We start from the raw sequence: 17,239 nt of genomic DNA, 5'->3' as shown, positions 1-17,239 counted from the left end.
GGCGCAGCCCCAGCCCGACGCCTGGTCTCCCGGCGGGGGCCCCGCCGCGCATGCTTGGGCCGCCGGCGGAAGGGGCCGTGCGCCTGCGCGGCGGCCGGAGTCGGGGCGGGGGCGCAGGCGCGCTGGGGCCGGGCAGCCGGTGATGGCGGCCGTGGTGGAGTTGGGGGGTGCGGGCCCATGAGGCGGCCCGAGCCCCGTGCAGCCAGCGCAGCCAGGGAGGGGCGGCGGCGCCGCGGCTCGCACCCGCGCTATGGCGGGCGTGTTCGACATCGACCTGGACCAGCCTGAGGAGGCGGCTTCGGACGAGGAGCTGGAGGAGGGGGTGAGAGGCGGCAGCCCGAGCCGGTGCGGGGCGGGAGCGGAGCGGCGGCGCCAGGGGCAGGCGTGAGGGGCGGGAGCGGCCGGCGGGCGCCCTGCCGGCGGGGGCGGGCCGGGCCGGGGCCGCGCGGGAGGCCGGGCGAGGCGGAGCGCGGGGCCGGCTGCCGGCCCGGGCCGCGCAGGTGAGGCGGCCGCGCCCTGCCCGGGGGGGGCGGCGGGGCCTGCGCCCGGCCCGGCCAGGCCTGGGGCGCCCGGCGGCCTCCACCGCGCCCGGGGGCTGCCGTGGCGGCTGCGGGTGCGGGCAGGGCCGCCTGGCGGGCGGGCGCGGATCGCGCCGCCGGCGGGGTCGCCGCGCTCCGGGAGCCCCCTCCCGTGGAAGTTGTGCGGTGGGTTTCCCAGCCAAGTGCCGCAGCGGTGGGGTGTTTTTTTTTCTCTGTGTGTGTGTGTCTCTTTTTTTTATTATTTTTTTTAATTGTCACATGTTGTAACGTCGGTGCAGAAGGGCTTGCTTTCTGGCACTGCATAATGTCGTTGCTCTAGCGCCAAAATTAAAAGCAAAGTTTCACCGTGCTGCGTTGGGCGCCTGTCCGTGCCTCTCCCATCTCTGCTTCCCAAAGGCTTCCCCCTGCAGCCTGTAGTCTGTCGTTTTGCAGTGCTCATCTAGATCCAGTTCAGGCTTTGGAGGAATCTTGTTAAAAGATCCCTGTTCACATTTTTCTAGTGCTATTTGTTTTTGATACTCTTGCTTATTAAATATTTACTGTTGCTTAAATCGCTACCACATTTATTTTTTGCTATTTAAATACTAATGTCGGTCTTGAAGTCTTGGAGATAACCAGATACTATGCATCACGGTTGGGATTCCCATGCTACGTATAAGTTGTAGAGACATTCTTTGACAGCCGAAGGCTTGGCCATTTCTCATTCCGCAGGAAAAAGCACTGTCACCTCAATAATCAATAAAGTACTTGGCTTAAAAAAATGTCACTTGCATCACTCTGTTAATGCTGCCAAGAACAGATCCGAAGCGGGGTGGCAAGAAAGTTGGATTTGTGCTCTGCCGTGTTCCAATAATTCAATCTCAGGGAACAGTTTTAGAAGTTCATTAGTTATTGTGGGTTGTAAAAAATGGCAGTGACTGTTTTTAATCATGCAGCTGTGGACTTGAAGGCACGTTGGCAACCTCATCTGGTTCTCAGGTGCCTTTTGGCAAACAGGTAAAGGAGGGTGTGAATGGACTTGAAATCAAAATGGAACTGAAAAGCAGGGAACATAGGAGCAGGAAAGAAGGGGAAGTGTCAGGATCATGGAAGGGGAAAAATGTTTCACGGACAGTTATCTCTGTAGGCATTGTGCGTGTTTTAGAAGGATCAGAACTGTCTTGTCTGATCTCTGTGGTGCTGGCCCCTGATGCCTCCTGGAAGCTATAAGCCTAATAGTAGCAAGAGCAGAGCAGTTGGAGTTTTGAATAGCCGTGGCCATTCTAGAAAATCTGAAAAATTGTTTCAATGGAGTGTTTGCTCATAAGCCATGTGCTTGTTTGCACTAATTATTATGATTAAAAAAGCAGCCTTCATTTTTGTGTTTGTAATAAATGAAACAGTGTGCATGGACTGAAGGACTGATCGCCTCCCAGCCAGATCAGCATTGCGTTTCTTGGTTTTGTGAAATGAGAAAAAATCCTTAAAATAGCAGAACAGTGTCTATTGTGAATTTTGTTCAAGTTAATACTGAAAATAAAAACCATAGTTCAGAAGGGCAAGAGAAGCATGTGTCAGCTTTGCCAGAACCATTGGGTAACTTGAGAAGTTGCTCTATGAACATGATGGGTGTTTATTTTCAGTGTTTGTTGAATATTTTTTTTTTTAATTGGTTTGTTGGCATCTAATGGTAGGGTCAAGGGTAGCTTTAGTGGGTTTTATTGTGAAACAGATGTCAGTAGGCTGGATTTCTCTAATAAATGTTATCGAGAGGACATGAGGTAGGAACTCTCTCAGCTGGAAACAAACTTGAACTTTTAGACTCCATAATTGCTTGTGGTGCTAGTAGCTGGAACCGTAGCTGGAACCAGCAGTTAAATTCCGCTCTAGATCGCTGACCAAAATAAAGCAGCCTCTGTAAACTTTAAATGGTTTGGAAGCTATTGAAAGTTTCTGATTTTCTTTGGTTAGTTTTTTTACTTACATAATATTTGAAAATGCACTCCTTGGCATGGTCTGCTTTTTGCAGATCTCGTGTGTTTTGGGGGTTTTTTTTGTTCTGTTTCTCTGAATTTCACACGTCACTCAGTAGATGGGTATTCAGTCTGTAGGTTCTGGGCTGTTTCTCATTAATTTGCAGTTGTTATTTTATGTACATATTTTTAAAAATAAAAATGTTAAGGTATAACCTAAAGCTTGTTAGAAGCATGCCCATTCAATTCTATTTGTATTCATTCCAGCTGTCTGCTTGGTTTGCACTTCTTTGGCCTTGTAGAGCCACAATCACAGTGAAGTATTATCTTGCATAAGGGATCAAGTTGAAAATCCTCTGAAGAAAATACCTCTTCAGAATTAACTACATTCTTTAATGATGACTAGTTCTGATGCTGAAGAGCTTGAACCTTCTTCAGTAATATTTGCTTGCGTTAATCTATCTGAATGATTATTGGCCAGAAAAGGTATTTAACATCAGAGTAAAGATTACCAATAGAATAATAAAAACTTCCCAGTAGATTATTTGGTTCTAGTACATATGAATCCCAGTTCATCTATTCACATAATCTTTACGTTCCAATTTGCATAGTATTAAATGAGGATTTTGTAAGAGCAACTGTAAATGCAGTACCTTAACATTTTTCAAATTCAAAATTTGTGTCTGTGAAACTGTTACCTCTAATACTGAAGTGGTTGAATAACAATGCGGCTGGGTGAAGGTGGTTGGTTCTCTGTGTCCCTGTTTGAGATATGTGGAAGTATTGCAGGTCTTGCACAGAATTTTGCAGATTTCTTTGTCTTCTGCTGATAACTTATTATTCCTGACCTTTAGATTTATTTAATTATATACTATAAACTAATTCTATATAAAATTATTTTTATATCTGTATAATTTAAGAAGTTGTAAAACACATCAGTCCATTTACTTTGAACACTTCTTTTTTTCTTCCGTTATAATTAATCTTCCTTCTACCCCTCCCATCCTCAGGGTCAATTAAGTGAGAGCATGGACCATGGAGGAGTTGGCCAATATGACCTGTAAGTTGCTGCTAGAAAATGTTCTGTATCATTCATGCGAGCTACATGTGACTTCTAATTTTCTTACATTGTTAAGTTAAATAGAAAATTTTGTCATTCTTGTTCAATTTTGAGTTGTTTCTAGTCGTTTCACTATTTCTTCACATTAAAATTTGTGAATTGTATCTTGAAGTAAAATAATAATAATAATAAAAAAAACTCTGGCAAAACTTGCTGTTTGTCTTTTAATCCTTGTTTCTCCTAATATATCTCTTGTACTTGAATAGTATTTGTAATATGAATCTCATGCCCTGTCTGCAGCACATTGTACGTTCTGTTCTTTTTATAAAGGCTCCAGTTGCAGATTTGCATAACAGTCTGTAGCAGATGAGAATTCAGAAATTCTGATTTGATGTTCAGGAGATGGCTACGTTTGGCATTGCTTCATTTATAGATTTCCAGTTTGTTTCAGCATACCATGTTGTGAGAAGAAAGCAGTGATAGTTAAAACAGTTCAGTTACATTGAAGAGGATCAATCTGTTAAGTCTTTTGCAGAACTGTAGCATAATTTAGATGCATCATTAAATTTTGAATCAGTCATCTTTTGTGGCATGTTTAGAGTTGTGAGACTTTCTTGTTACAGCTTTCTCTGCAAAATATTTGTGTTACAGAAGTCTTACTGTGACTGTTGGGGCTGCTGAATGTGATCTGAAACTTCAACACGCCTTATACCCTTGCCTTTGCTTGAGGTCTTGTAGGAATATCTTAAGTCAGTTTGAGGCTTTAGTCTTTTAAACTTAATTCTGGTGTAATACAGGGATTTATTGTGCATTAAAATGAAGGAATTTGAGGGAAATCTTGATAGTATAACCCCCCAAAATTTGCAGGCAGTCTTTTCTGTGCAAGTTGCAACTTACTGCAACACACCTAAGTAAAATTTCTGGTGCTGGGAATTCTCCAAATGTCCAAAGCAGTCATTCAGTTATGTCAGATATACTGTATGCTTTTCAGAAAGTAATTTGCTTGCTTACTTTCATTTGATTGTTTTTGAGTGTCAGGTAGTCTTATATGCTTGTTTTGGTTTTATCCAGTGGCATGGAACATTGTGAAAAATTTGAGATTTCAGAGACTAGTGTAAACAGAGGTCCAGAAAAGATCCGACCAGAGTGCTTTGAGTTACTGCGCGTACTTGGCAAAGGTGGCTATGGAAAGGTAAGGAACTCTTTTCTACGGAAGTAAATCCATTATACTGAAGGCAGTTAAAGCTCTCACTCGCTGCCTTTGGCAAGGTCTAATCTTCCCGTCCTGTTTTCTGAAAAGTTTGTTCTACCAGAAGGTAACCTCAGGGCTGCTAGGGCTGGTGTCGTGGGAGCCTGGTGACCGGCAGAGCCGCACCGGCTGGTGGCAGTAGAAATGTCCCAAACTGGTTCTGGTTCAGGTCACTAGCTCTTCTCCTTCAGGCAGCGTTGCAGTTTGTAGGGATCACATTTCTCTTTTGCAGAACGTTGTTTTTTTAATTTACAGTGGTTAATGTGGTTGCAATATGTGACTGCTTTTGTATCGGTGTTGTATAGGTGTTTCAAGTACGAAAAGTAACTGGAGCAAACACCGGGAAAATATTTGCCATGAAAGTTCTTAAAAAGGTAACCTAAACGTTCACATTTCACTGCTATCTAAATCTAAAAAAAATCTATCCCTCCATTTAGCTTTTACAATTACCTAATTACTTAATATACCTAAAAATAAACCTGATACCTAAAAAAAAAACCAACAGGTACGGTTGGAATTAGAATTAAACTTTAAATTTTTCTGTCTGTGGTGTTCTTAGCAGCTAGTTTAAATAGGTAAGGATGTCCCTTCCAACCTAAATTACTGTGTAATTCTGTGAAATAAAGACTTAAACTTCCACAAAAAGACTCTCACGTTATGTATGTGGAGAAATTTTCTTTTTTATGCTGTTGCTGACTCATACATAGTGTTGTGGTTTAGTAAACTCAGGATTGAACTAAATATAAAAACCTGTGTTGTTTAGCATGTTCTTGTGCTCACGTATCTCTGCTTTTTGTAGGCAATGATTGTAAGGAACGCAAAGGATACAGCTCACACAAAAGCAGAGCGGAATATACTGGAGGAAGTGAAACATCCCTTCATTGTAGACTTAATTTATGCCTTTCAGACCGGTGGAAAACTCTACCTCATCCTTGAGTATCTCAGTGGTCAGTATGTGAAATTCTGTTAACTGCTTCTTGGTATCTTATATAATTGAGAATTTGGATTTCTCAGTCTAAAAGGCCACGCAGCTATTGGGATGGTACCTTAAAAATGTAAAATGGATTAGTAAAAATACATAGAATAACATACACAAACCTTCTAATTCAATACAATAAAGATGAATGAAGCATAAAATAGTTACTTTTCATGACAGTACAGGAGAGGAGGGTTTTTAATACCTTTCTTCCATCAGGCTTTTAATTCCTGTATGTTAGTCTTAGAATCTGTGTAGGAGTACCTGAGGTTTTAGTCCTTGCAGGGTCTCTGTGAAACAGGGAAGTATTATCTTTATTTCACAGACAGGGAAACAAATGCAGGTTAGGAGCAATTTGCTCAAGCTATAACAACAGCAGAAACAGGGACAGAAATGCTGCTGTTTGTTTGAGCAATTCTTTTGATTTTTTTTTTTAATTTCTTTTGATTTTTTCTGCCATTTCTTTAGTTTGCTAGAGGAATAAGTTCTCAGCTGTTTTTTGTGAAACGACTTTTTGTAGAGCAGAATACCTGTTGCTTATAGTTTTTCTAGAAAATGGGAGTTTGACTGACTAAAAGTGATACTTTAATAGAGTATAACCTCATTTTTCTTATGACAGGAGGAGAACTATTTATGCAGTTAGAGAGAGAAGGGATATTTATGGAAGACACAGCTTGGTAAGTGAAACTATTTTGGTAAATTAATAGTTTCAGGTGTGGGGTTTTTTTTCCAAGTGCTTAAACTGTACACTCTGACTTGAAAAACTACATATAACTACTCATTCATTTCCCAGTCCAGTGAAAAAAGCAGTTAACTGGGTTTTGGGAAGATGTATGTGTTCCATTCTTGCCAGTTTGTGCTGGTGTAATTCCAGTCTAACTACAGAAGACGGTCCATTGCTGGTTGCTGAGTGAGGCTATAATCCATAGGGCTGTGGTAGAGGAGGTGGTTTAGGTGTTGAAGACAAGACTGTGAAAGACTTGCTGTAAATGCAGGTTTTGGTGGGGGGTTTTTTGTTATTGGTCCACACACAATTTGACCAGCCAGTTACAGAATTTCCAAGTCACTGTGATGACTGTATTCTAATGATCAAATCTGTGAAGTGATAAAAGCAATTAAGCTAATGAAAGAGAAAAAGCCTTCTGAGTAGTGATATTTTACATATAAACAGCTTGAAATTATCCCTTATTGATTAAGCTTCACACAACTGAATACAGTCGTATCTTCCCACAGTGCATCCCGATAGTGCCTTAGGAAAGCTTTGATGCCCATATGGGGCTGTAATACTGTTCCACAGATAGCATTCTGGGTGCTGCTGGTTACCTTCTTAGCTTCCTTTTTTTTTTTTTTTTTTTTTTTTTTTCCCTCCCTTCTTCAATTTTGCCATCCAGACGTGGTAGTACAGATTGAAGCATATTTTAACCACTAACTGGTAGATTCAGATTCTTCCAAATATATTCGCAAAACAGCTACTGAACAGGAAAACCTAATGCTAATGGCGTAATTTTAGTTCAGTGTGGAGTCTGTGTGCCTTTTGGCAAACCAACCTCAAAGGCATCGTTGTTTCTCTCATTTATTCTCTCATACACTTCTAATGATACTTTCAAGGAACTGTTGCTATGTACATAATAGTCTTAGTGCTTAAGATGCTTTGCATGATTGGATATGTCTAATTTTGTGGCATATGTTTCCTTTCAGCTTTTACTTGGCAGAAATCTCAATGGCACTGGGGCATTTGCATCAAAAAGGAATCATCTACCGTGATCTGAAGCCAGAAAACATCATGCTTAATCACCAAGGTAGAAATATAGTAACAGTTGCGTTGCCAGTCATTTGAAAACAGTTCTTCAAAGGTCACAACACTTCTCTTACATGAATTTCCTTAGAACAATGGCATGTTTGTTATCACTCCTGGTATAACTGAAGAATTGCCAAAACTAATTGCCTGCCCTTAAATACAGCTTCTTGGGCTTTAATAGGCCACAGCAGGCTCCGTGTGTACACACAGACTTTTTTTTAATGGTTGACCTGCTATTTCTGCAGCTCTGGACTTTTTCTTCTGCTGGTCATTGTAAAGTGCATAAAGATCTGTGTCTTCAGTGTACTGTCGGTGACATTTTAGTCAGTGGGGCTGACTGAAGACATTTGTTAGGAAGGGCAGTTTAGGTAGGGTGCCAATTCATCCGTAGCTGAAATGACTGACTGAGCTGTTGACGCTTTACCTGTCAGTAGTAGCTATTCCTGAATGCGTTTTTACGTTGCCCATATGACACTGATTGAGTCTGACAATCTGTACCATCCAGTATTTTCATGCTATCTTAAACAACTTACTTAGTCCAGGTCTTTGTACTGAATTATTCAGGGCACGTTACAATTTGTTGAAGGTTGTTACCTGAACTCTGAAGCAAGCGGTAAAATTTGATAGCCTGCCTTCTTGTCTGAATGATGCTCCACAATCTTTATATTTAAATACTTTTGTCTATATGTGAATAAGCACTTTGTTATGCAGGTATAATGCAGAGGTTTTATCTGTAAGTGTGATTACCTCATTCTGTTTTATAGCTGTATTGCTTTGTCAGACAACTGAAGGTATCTGGAAGTGGTTCAGAGTTATTACATATTCATGTTAAAAATTCCTATTTTTTAATGTTACTTATACAAATGTCAGAATTCTGGCAAGTCTTAAATTTTATATATTTAATTTCAGGTCATGTAAAATTGACTGACTTCGGATTATGTAAAGAATCTATTCACGATGGAACAGTCACACACACATTCTGTGGAACAATTGAATACATGTGAGCTTGCATGATGAAATAGAAAAGTATTACTCTGGTCTGGGGGGTAATGGCTAAATTTTGCCTTTTTCAACTAATGGTCCATATGTTCAGTCACTTAGGGAAATTTTACTTGATAAATGTGGTTTTGTTTGGAAACTAGTAGTCAGAATTAGTTATTAAGCTTGTTAAAATACTTTTGTATTTTCAATTTTTCTGATTATAGGGCCCCTGAAATCTTGATGAGGAGTGGGCATAATCGTGCTGTGGACTGGTGGAGTTTGGGGGCATTAATGTATGACATGCTGACTGGAGCAGTAGGTGCACAGTTATAATTGCATGTATTTCTCTTTATAGATTTTGTAGTTACCTGTATTCTAATTCAGATGCATGTATAAATACGTATGTATTTGTATATATACAGATTGCAAGTAAGAAATAACTAAACTACAGCTACACTTATGTTGGCTACAGTCGTGAGATGCTCTCATCCAAACACTTATTTGAAAGTCCCATTTGCAGTAATTTTATCTGCTTTATAAAATACTGAAGTGAGTTCTGTGTACACAAATAAAAGATCTGAATGAGTCCCATTTTTCCTCCCGTTACAATGGTGCTTTCTAGCCTCCTTTCACTGGGGAGAACAGAAAGAAAACAATCGACAAGATTCTCAAGTGTAAACTCAACTTGCCTCCCTACCTCACACAAGAAGCCAGAGATCTGCTTAAAAAGGTAGAATTTTAATGAATGTCAGTACTACGTGCGTATGTAGAAAACAGAAATATTACAGTGGTACCACTATGGCTATTCAGTCCAAGTCTGGACTTATTACGAAGTCAGCCAGCCTTGTTTTGTGTGGTACAGAAGGTGCTTTTCCTTGCAAATACAATTGTTTTCTAATGTTAGTGCAGTTTTTCTAATTGTTCTGTAATCATTCTGCATGGTATTCATTCAAATGATGATTCATGTCAGAACTAGGCTAGTCATAACGGCATAACTAATTTTGCTCTTTTGGATGTTATTTCTCATTAAGCTGCTAAAAAGAAATGCTGCCTCACGTCTAGGAGCTGGTCCTGGAGATGCTGGAGAAGTTCAGGTAACTTTGGAACTCAAGAATTCTTGTATTAGTGCATTGAAAATAAAACAGCTTTGAGGGTGCATCAGGGAAGGAGAGTATATCTGTTGAAGTGTAACGAGTGAAAAGGCAGCCACATGTGACAGCTGATGCAAATTTGAATGCTTTAAAGCTTCACAAAAGCAGCTGTCGACCTATTTGATAATTTGAGATTTGAAAATTACTTTTTATTCTTTAACTCTTGTCTTCCAGTGGATCTTTTCTGCAGTTGCACAATGCTAATTGTACAGGCAACTATCTAAAGGCAATGATACTCTAGCAGTCCGACAAAATAACTGCCAGCCCTTGGATTTAGTGCAGCTCTTTCAAGGGAACAGTGTTGTTAGTTTGCACTCAGTGTTGCGCAGTGAAAAGTTAAGGCAGAGGCTTAGTTCCTGTGCTTCCAGCTTGATTTTTTTTTTTTGTGACGAGATTAATAATGTGTTAGAGAGTCCTTCTTATTACCCAATTCTGATAATTTGTCATTAATACAGTGCTTTGTCATTATTTTTAGATATCTGAGTTAAAGTTGAAAAATGTAGAGGTATTTTGCATGTAAACTTGGTTTTTCTAATACTTTCAAGGAAAACATGATAGGGATGTATGTTGTCTGACTTGGAGGTATGGTATCAATTTTCAGCTCTTCCAGCTTCTCTGATGTAGTGCTAGAGAATATATTATACTAGACCCATATGTGATTTTGGAAAGAAAGACACCACAGAGATGGTCTGAAAAGAACATGCCTCATTCTTAAATTGCTGTGATTTATATCCAAAAGGCGGATCATGACTCTGTGCTATTGCTGACTCTTGTAGGCTCACCCGTTCTTCAGACACATTAACTGGGATGAGCTGTTGGCACGAAAGGTGGAACCTCCTTTTAAACCCTTATTGGTATGTACTCAGAGTGCTGTGAGATATTACTCGTATGCCTTTAGGAAAGGTCTTAAAACAATGCGGAATCTAAAACTTAGAAATGTTCACTCTTACAAACTGGAGGGCCATGGTTTTCTGGTACTTCAAAACAGTTCAACTGATGTTACTGGTTCTCAGATCCACTCTTGTCAAATTAGAGATGGCAGATCTGCCACCTGATCTGCCAGATATACTGCCTGGTGCAGACTGATTTTTTTTCCTTTTTTTTTTTTTTTTTTCCTGAGAACTAAGCTGTATCAACATTAAAAAAACCCCAACTGTTTAAAGTCTTCACACAGTATGAAATACTGGCTGTCATGAGCATGCTGTTTTGTCGTATTACTCTGTGGTCATGGTGCTCATCCATCACTGGAATAGGATCTTGCTTTTTTAATGTGAGAAGGTGGCAAAAATCGGCTAGAAGCTAATTTGTCCTTCTGTTAAGTCTTCTGGAGGAAGAAGGTTCTGCTGCAGTTTTAATTCCTCCTGCTTCTAATCTGTAGGTTAAACAAACTTGCAAGTGCAGTTCTCTCTGAAGTCCTGTTTCTAAACATTATACAGCAAGCCCGTACTTGGATGAAACTAAGATGATAAATAGTTGCTAGGCAAAAGTAAATGAAATCACCTAATTAAGCATTTTGTATGTTTGCTTATTAATAGTTACAATGCATCTTGTCTATTATAGGCAGTAATTAAAGCTTACCTCAAACCAGTGATGTGATGAATATGCTTCTATTATCCTATGTTATATTTTGATGGTGTGGGGTGTCTGTCTTTCTCCACCCACCCCACCCTGGATACAGTGGGCTACAGCAGCAGTGGGTACTGCCACCCTGATAGATCCTGACTATTAAAAATCTCACTTTAAACTGACTTGGGCATCACTAATGTTGAGCATACTACAGCTTGGGGGCTCCAGACCCTTTTTTCCTCACAGTTTTGAATGAAATTCAGAATGACACAAGACTGATATTTCCAAATGAATTATCTGAAGATAGTTTTGGGTTCTTCTGCTATTAGCAAGTTTTATGAAAGTTATGTGTACAAACCAGATGGTTTTTGAAAACATGCTTCCATGGTTGCAGGAAGGCCTGCAGAATACATACTGCCTTTTCGTAGGAATGAGAGAAAGGATCTTGGAATTATGTCTGTTGTTCTTTGGCTGAATTATAAATACTCTCCATAGTCACTTACTCCAGAGCTGTCACCTATCCCTCATAGTGTAATCACTTCTCTATGTGCAAAACCAGGATGAAATTATCTGGAGAGGCTGCCAAAAGCTAGTAGTTGCAACTGTTCTATACTGGTTGCTAAACTTGCAAGAAGCTGGCATTGTATTTCTAAAAGATTTTGTTTGTAATTTGAGATTTTTTTTTAAAGGCATCTTTTTAATTTGTGTTCCTTTTTGATCCATAATTTTTGCCCCTCCCCCTTGCCTTTATTTCTCAGTGTCAGTGCCCATAGTGACCTCCCACTGGCAGCGACAGGATTCCGACACCACTCCAGGGTTTTACTACAGCAGAGCTCTGCCAAAAACCTATGGAATGAACTCCATCCAGAGGCTACACTGATCACCGCTAAGCCATTTGGTTGATATCTGTAATATAAACCCTTAATCATTTTGTTTTTGCAAAGCAATCTGAAGAGGATGTGAGCCAGTTTGATTCAAAGTTTACACGTCAGACACCTGTTGATAGCCCAGATGACTCTACTCTCAGTGAAAGTGCCAACCAGGTCTTTCTGGTAAGTGAGCCAGGGAAGAGTGTGTAATGACTGTAGAGAGGTATGTTGTGTTAATTGGAAACAGTAGGGCATTTCAGGTAAATTATTTCTAGGGAATCTTTAACACCTGATGCTTGAAGCAAACTCTTTAATTTTAAACACATGTTCTGCAGCAGGTCTGAAATTTTTAAGGGCTTTGAAAATACTTTGTTTGATTGTTGCTGACATTTTCTTTTTATAGATAAACCAGCCAACAAATGTTGCTTGCTTTCTGAAATGTCAGCATTCTAATTCGTAGTTCCATTGTGAACCATGGACATGTGATTGCTTTCATACTCATGCAGAGAGGACAATGTCGGTTCTATAGATCAAAATTAATTACATTGAGTATGCCTGTGGGAATCTGATCTGGGCAGAGGTATCTGGGGTGTGCAGGCACCTGGGTGAGGAACTCCCTGAAGTCCTGCTGTTTGCTTCAAGCAGTGAGTAGAAGTTTATATATCTACATTTAATTCTCCTTTTTGTAATTCTCATTTACTATTTCATGCTTATCATAACTGCAGAAGTGATCATCAACGTAAATCTTGCCTGTAAGTTACAGTGCATTCATTCCTGTTTTGCAGGGTTTTACGTATGTGGCTCCATCTGTACTTGAAAGCGTAAAAGAGAAATTTTCTTTTGAACCAAAAATTCGATCACCTCGCAGATTCATAGGTAGCCCTAGGACGCCAGTCAGGTATCTTTGATTTTTTTTTTCTTTTCTTTTTTTTGTGTATTACACTTTTTGGCAAGTAGTTGAAATAGATCTGCACTAGAAATAAAAAACGTGGCATTACTTCTCAGTAAGCCCATCACTTCATTAGAAGTGCAGCATTGATCCTGTTTTACTGTTATTAGAGACAAATCCGTGGTGTTTGGCAGCACAAGAAGTACTAATTTGCTTGCTGTTCAGTGCTGATACAGCCTCACAGGCTGGTGACTTTGGTAGACCATTGCTCTAGAACTCTTTCAGAAGATCCTAAGTACTTATGTGCCGCTAAAGAATCATGTTAGTACAGAAAATTCCTCCTGCAATCATCTAGACGTAGATTCTCACTGCTCACATGAGAGAATTTTACTTTACAAGAGACTGTTGTAGAAGCTAGACATGGAAACTTTCTCAGACTTCTGGAAGTGGAAGGAAGAATTACAAATGCTTCTCAATAGGCATTTGAGTTCAGCTTCCTGCAGAGTAAAGGACATACCTTGGTGCTGTGTGTATCTTCATCTCTGATTTTTGTATTTCTTGTTTTAAAGCCCTGTAAAGTTTTCCCCTGGGGAATTCTGGGGAAGAGGTGCTTCTGCCAGCGCATCAAATACTCAGACACCTGTGGAATATCCAATGGAGACAAGCGGAATAGAACAAATGGATGTGACAGTCTGTGGAGAGGCCTCTGCACCACTTCCAATCCGGCAACCAAACTCTGGGCCATATAAAAAACAAGCTTTTCCCATGATTTCCAAACGACCAGAGCACTTGCGCATGAATCTATGACAACACAATTTTTTTAAGCCTTTGAAGGTGGAAAACAAAGAACGGACATAAGCCCCCTTGAAGTTGAAATATGAGGGCTTGTATGGTTTACTTTTAAAAAGTGACAGTATCAAAGAGTCAGTCATTGCACAGAGCGACTTGGAAAGCAAAGAAAAACAGATTTTTTTCTGTCAATCAATGGTGCATAAAAAAACTTTAGAAAATGGTATTGCAGAACTCTAGGCACATCATCTAACTGATTCGCAGTGACATCTTCTCACCTTATCAAGGATTTTTCAGCTTGATAGCTTGAAACTGACAGTATTAAGGGTCAGGATGTTGCTTCAGAATCACTGGTCTAGTTGTGAATGTGTCCAGGAGGGTTAGCCCTTTCACTAGGCAAAGTACGAAATGCCTCTATGCTTGCGGCTGAGGAATGATTAGCATGCAAGCTTGGTTAAGCTGTTTCCTACAATGGGGTGGAATCAAAGATGAAAGATAAAATTAATTGGTATTTCACATTCAAAACATAATGAGTTTTTTATATATATATAAAAAAAATATATTTTTCAAATAGACTTTTTGATTCAGCTCATTATGGAAAGTATCCCAAAATTAAAACCGCAGAATAATTGGTTGCTGTGAAGAAAGTAAAGGCTCTAGTTCTGATTCTTCTCCTCATGAAAGAACAAATCAATAAGCAAATCACTCAGTTACCAGCTTGGCAATGTGGGGTGGGAGAGAACGGTTTCACTTGCTTACCCAGCTGAAATACCTGTTCCTGCAAAGACAAACGGATCTAATCAAACGGCAATGCTGCTATGTTCTAGGCTTAACTGGAAGCCATGGGCTCACGTACATGTCCTGCTTATTTCATCCTTGTCCTCAGCAGACATTTCACTGGGAGACATCACTTTTGTATACACTAGTCCTTAGACGGAGACAGCTGAAAACGTTCAGATTCTTACCCATATAAAAGATCAGGAAAAAGTGCATCGGCATACAAGGTCACTAGAAACATATAGGAAGTACCACAGGAAACATACACGAATTCTACATAGTATAAGGTGATAAAACTTTTTGTAACCAGTGGGTAAGAATTTGAGGATTTTTTTTTTTTTTTTTTTTACATACTTTGCTTATGGGAGTTCCCTGCCATTATACATTTCTAAATTTAGTAACATTTTTTTCGATGCTGGGGCAATAAGTTTGCTGATTGTATGAGAAAAGTGTTAAATGGCCTTTCAGTGAATGTCTTCCACAGTGGGTCAGAACTTTAGCAACTTAATTTAGGAAACATGTTCTAAGGACACTATTTATGTTTTTGAAATTGTCACAATCTGTACAAATGACTTACAGGTACAAAGAATAAAATAAAGGTAACTTTACCTTACTTAAAATACTTCCTGCCTTAAAGAAAGCATTTCCATGAACATAGCTGGTGAAAGGGTTAATATCTGCAGAGCTTTACACTAGTTAGAGTGTGTATGGTGTGTGCGTGTGTGTGTATATGATCATGCAACTGCATACAAGTCCTGTCACTTTTTGCCTGCCACACGTTGCATTATCTTTAGTCAAACTGTGCAAAGTCTACTTCTAGTGTTTCACAATAGTAGGGATTTTTTTATAGATTCTGCTTACTCTGTGTATACTGAATCTTTTTGAGCCATAGGATCCAAGCCATAAAACTCTAACCATGTTGAATCCAATCAGAGTGCTCTTTTTTAAAATTTGCAAGTCAGAAGGATTCATCAATACCTTGTTGATAGTAACAATGAACCAACAAAAAAGATGGTTATGATTGAGCAAAATTAGTATGTTATTTTTCTTCCTGATAAGACTTTTGTTGGGAAACTTCATTTTTTAGATTTATAAGGAAAAGCAAGTTACCTTATAGTGACACAAATCGTACCAGAAGATTGCCATTTTTCATCTGGTAATGTGGCCACGGGTGACGTGTTGTGAAACCGAAATCCAAGTGCTCATGTGTTTGTCTTATGCATATTTGCAAATACGCAGCACTTCAAGCTGTGCCTCTCTGTGCCACTTGTTAACATAGGTTTCCTAACATGTTTACTGGGTAAAAAGGAACTTAGTTTTTTTAAATTATTTTTTTTTTCTTGGGAGGCAGATCTCTCTTGGTCCTAGTTACAGCTAATAGTTGCTTTTTGGTTGGCTGGATTTAATTGTCCAGTAGAATTGGTTTAATATGGCTGGCAAGAATGGCAAGAGTTGTTTGTCTGAGTTCACTGCTCATTACAAATAGAAATCATTTGTTTTAAAAGTAAATTTCATGTACTGTCATTGTTTCATCCCATAGATTATAAGTTTAATTCCCTACCATAACTGTGAAACTTTTGGAGTGTGACTCGGACAGCAAGCACACACTATGCAATATGGTTTATCCTGTATTTATTTGTAAAAATATCAGACATAGATCCTCTATATATATATATAATAGTGTCAAAATTACTAGTCGTGAACTAAGGGGAGTGGAGATCTAGCTCCTGTCTGGCTATTTCAGATAAGTGCAGAATGCATTGAATATTGGAGAGCTTAACAAGTGCTTTCTTTCGTTCATTTAAAAATGTCTTAAATTTTTCATTAGAGTATAGAATCTTATTTTTTTTATTTTGTACAAGCTGCGCTTTTTTAATTATAATCACTGAAAAATTCACTATAATTTGATTTTATAGGATTTTTGTAGCATTACAAAAATATAGTAAAACTGAGGTTAATACCTGTTGTGGCTAACCATATAAAAGTATTAAACTTGAACAAAAGTCATATTTTTTTTTACTAGATGTTAAATAGGGGAATATTTTGTTCTGCAGGTCATTATCACAAAAGGTTTATAGGTCAGCTGTGTTACCAGCAGTTTTTCTTTTCCCATTTGATGCAGAAACTATTCTGGTATAAGATATTCAGAATTTCATAATTTTTCTCTGTGGGAGTGATGCATACATTTGATGCCATTCGTGTACTAAATTGTAATTTTGGGAATGCTGGAATAATTCCTACCAAGACTGTCTTAATTGTGCCATCTGACATTTGAATGTCATCCTGGTATTAGCTCATAATAAAAGATAAAAATAAATGAGTCAATTGTTCTTTTGAATATCCCTTTTTTTTGGGTTTTGCTATTTAAAAGCTGAACTGCTGGAGAACATTTAATATGAGTCCACTCTGATTATACAGCGGATGTTTACTTTGGGTCTGTTCTCTTTGTAATAACTCCCAACCTGCTCTTACTGTTAATCAAAAAGTGCATCAAACACTGAGGGAGACTGCTACTGTTCTTAGGACAGATGCTTGGGATTTGGTGTTTTTTAAAAATTCTCTCTCTACAGCAGGAGAGTTGCCTTTTCCTTTGCTTCCCCCAGTTTACAGGGACATCCTTTCCCTAAGGGGTAAAGGAAGAGA

The 17,239-nt window shown here is 39.3% G+C and overlaps 1 protein-coding gene across 2 annotated transcripts; it reads left to right on the top strand.

Moving 5' to 3' along the window:
* Positions 1–82: 82 nt before the first annotated feature.
* Positions 83–16,916, top strand: RPS6KB1 (ribosomal protein S6 kinase B1). Of its 2 annotated transcripts, none has more exons than XM_056352847.1 (15): positions 83–322; positions 3,502–3,551; positions 4,623–4,743; positions 5,106–5,174; positions 5,600–5,747; positions 6,396–6,453; positions 7,475–7,575; positions 8,484–8,574; positions 8,780–8,870; positions 9,178–9,285; positions 9,587–9,649; positions 10,483–10,560; positions 12,217–12,324; positions 12,927–13,039; positions 13,600–16,916. In XM_056352847.1, the coding sequence occupies exons 1-15, from the start codon at positions 251–253 to the stop codon at positions 13,835–13,837; spliced, it is 1,509 nt and encodes a 502-aa protein (XP_056208822.1). In that variant the 5' UTR covers positions 83–250; the 3' UTR covers positions 13,838–16,916. The 2 variants fall into 2 exon arrangements, with proteins under 2 accessions (XP_056208822.1, XP_056208828.1); XM_056352853.1 differs by having other exon boundaries at positions 106–345.
* Positions 16,917–17,239: the final 323 nt, after the last annotated feature.

The sequence above is a fragment of the Falco biarmicus genome, chromosome 1 (assembly GCF_023638135.1).
Source record: "Falco biarmicus isolate bFalBia1 chromosome 1, bFalBia1.pri, whole genome shotgun sequence".
NCBI classification, from domain to species: Eukaryota; Metazoa; Chordata; class Aves; order Falconiformes; family Falconidae; genus Falco; species Falco biarmicus.
Note: the sequence above shows the minus strand (reverse complement) of the source record. Positions and strands in the feature narration are given on the sequence as shown.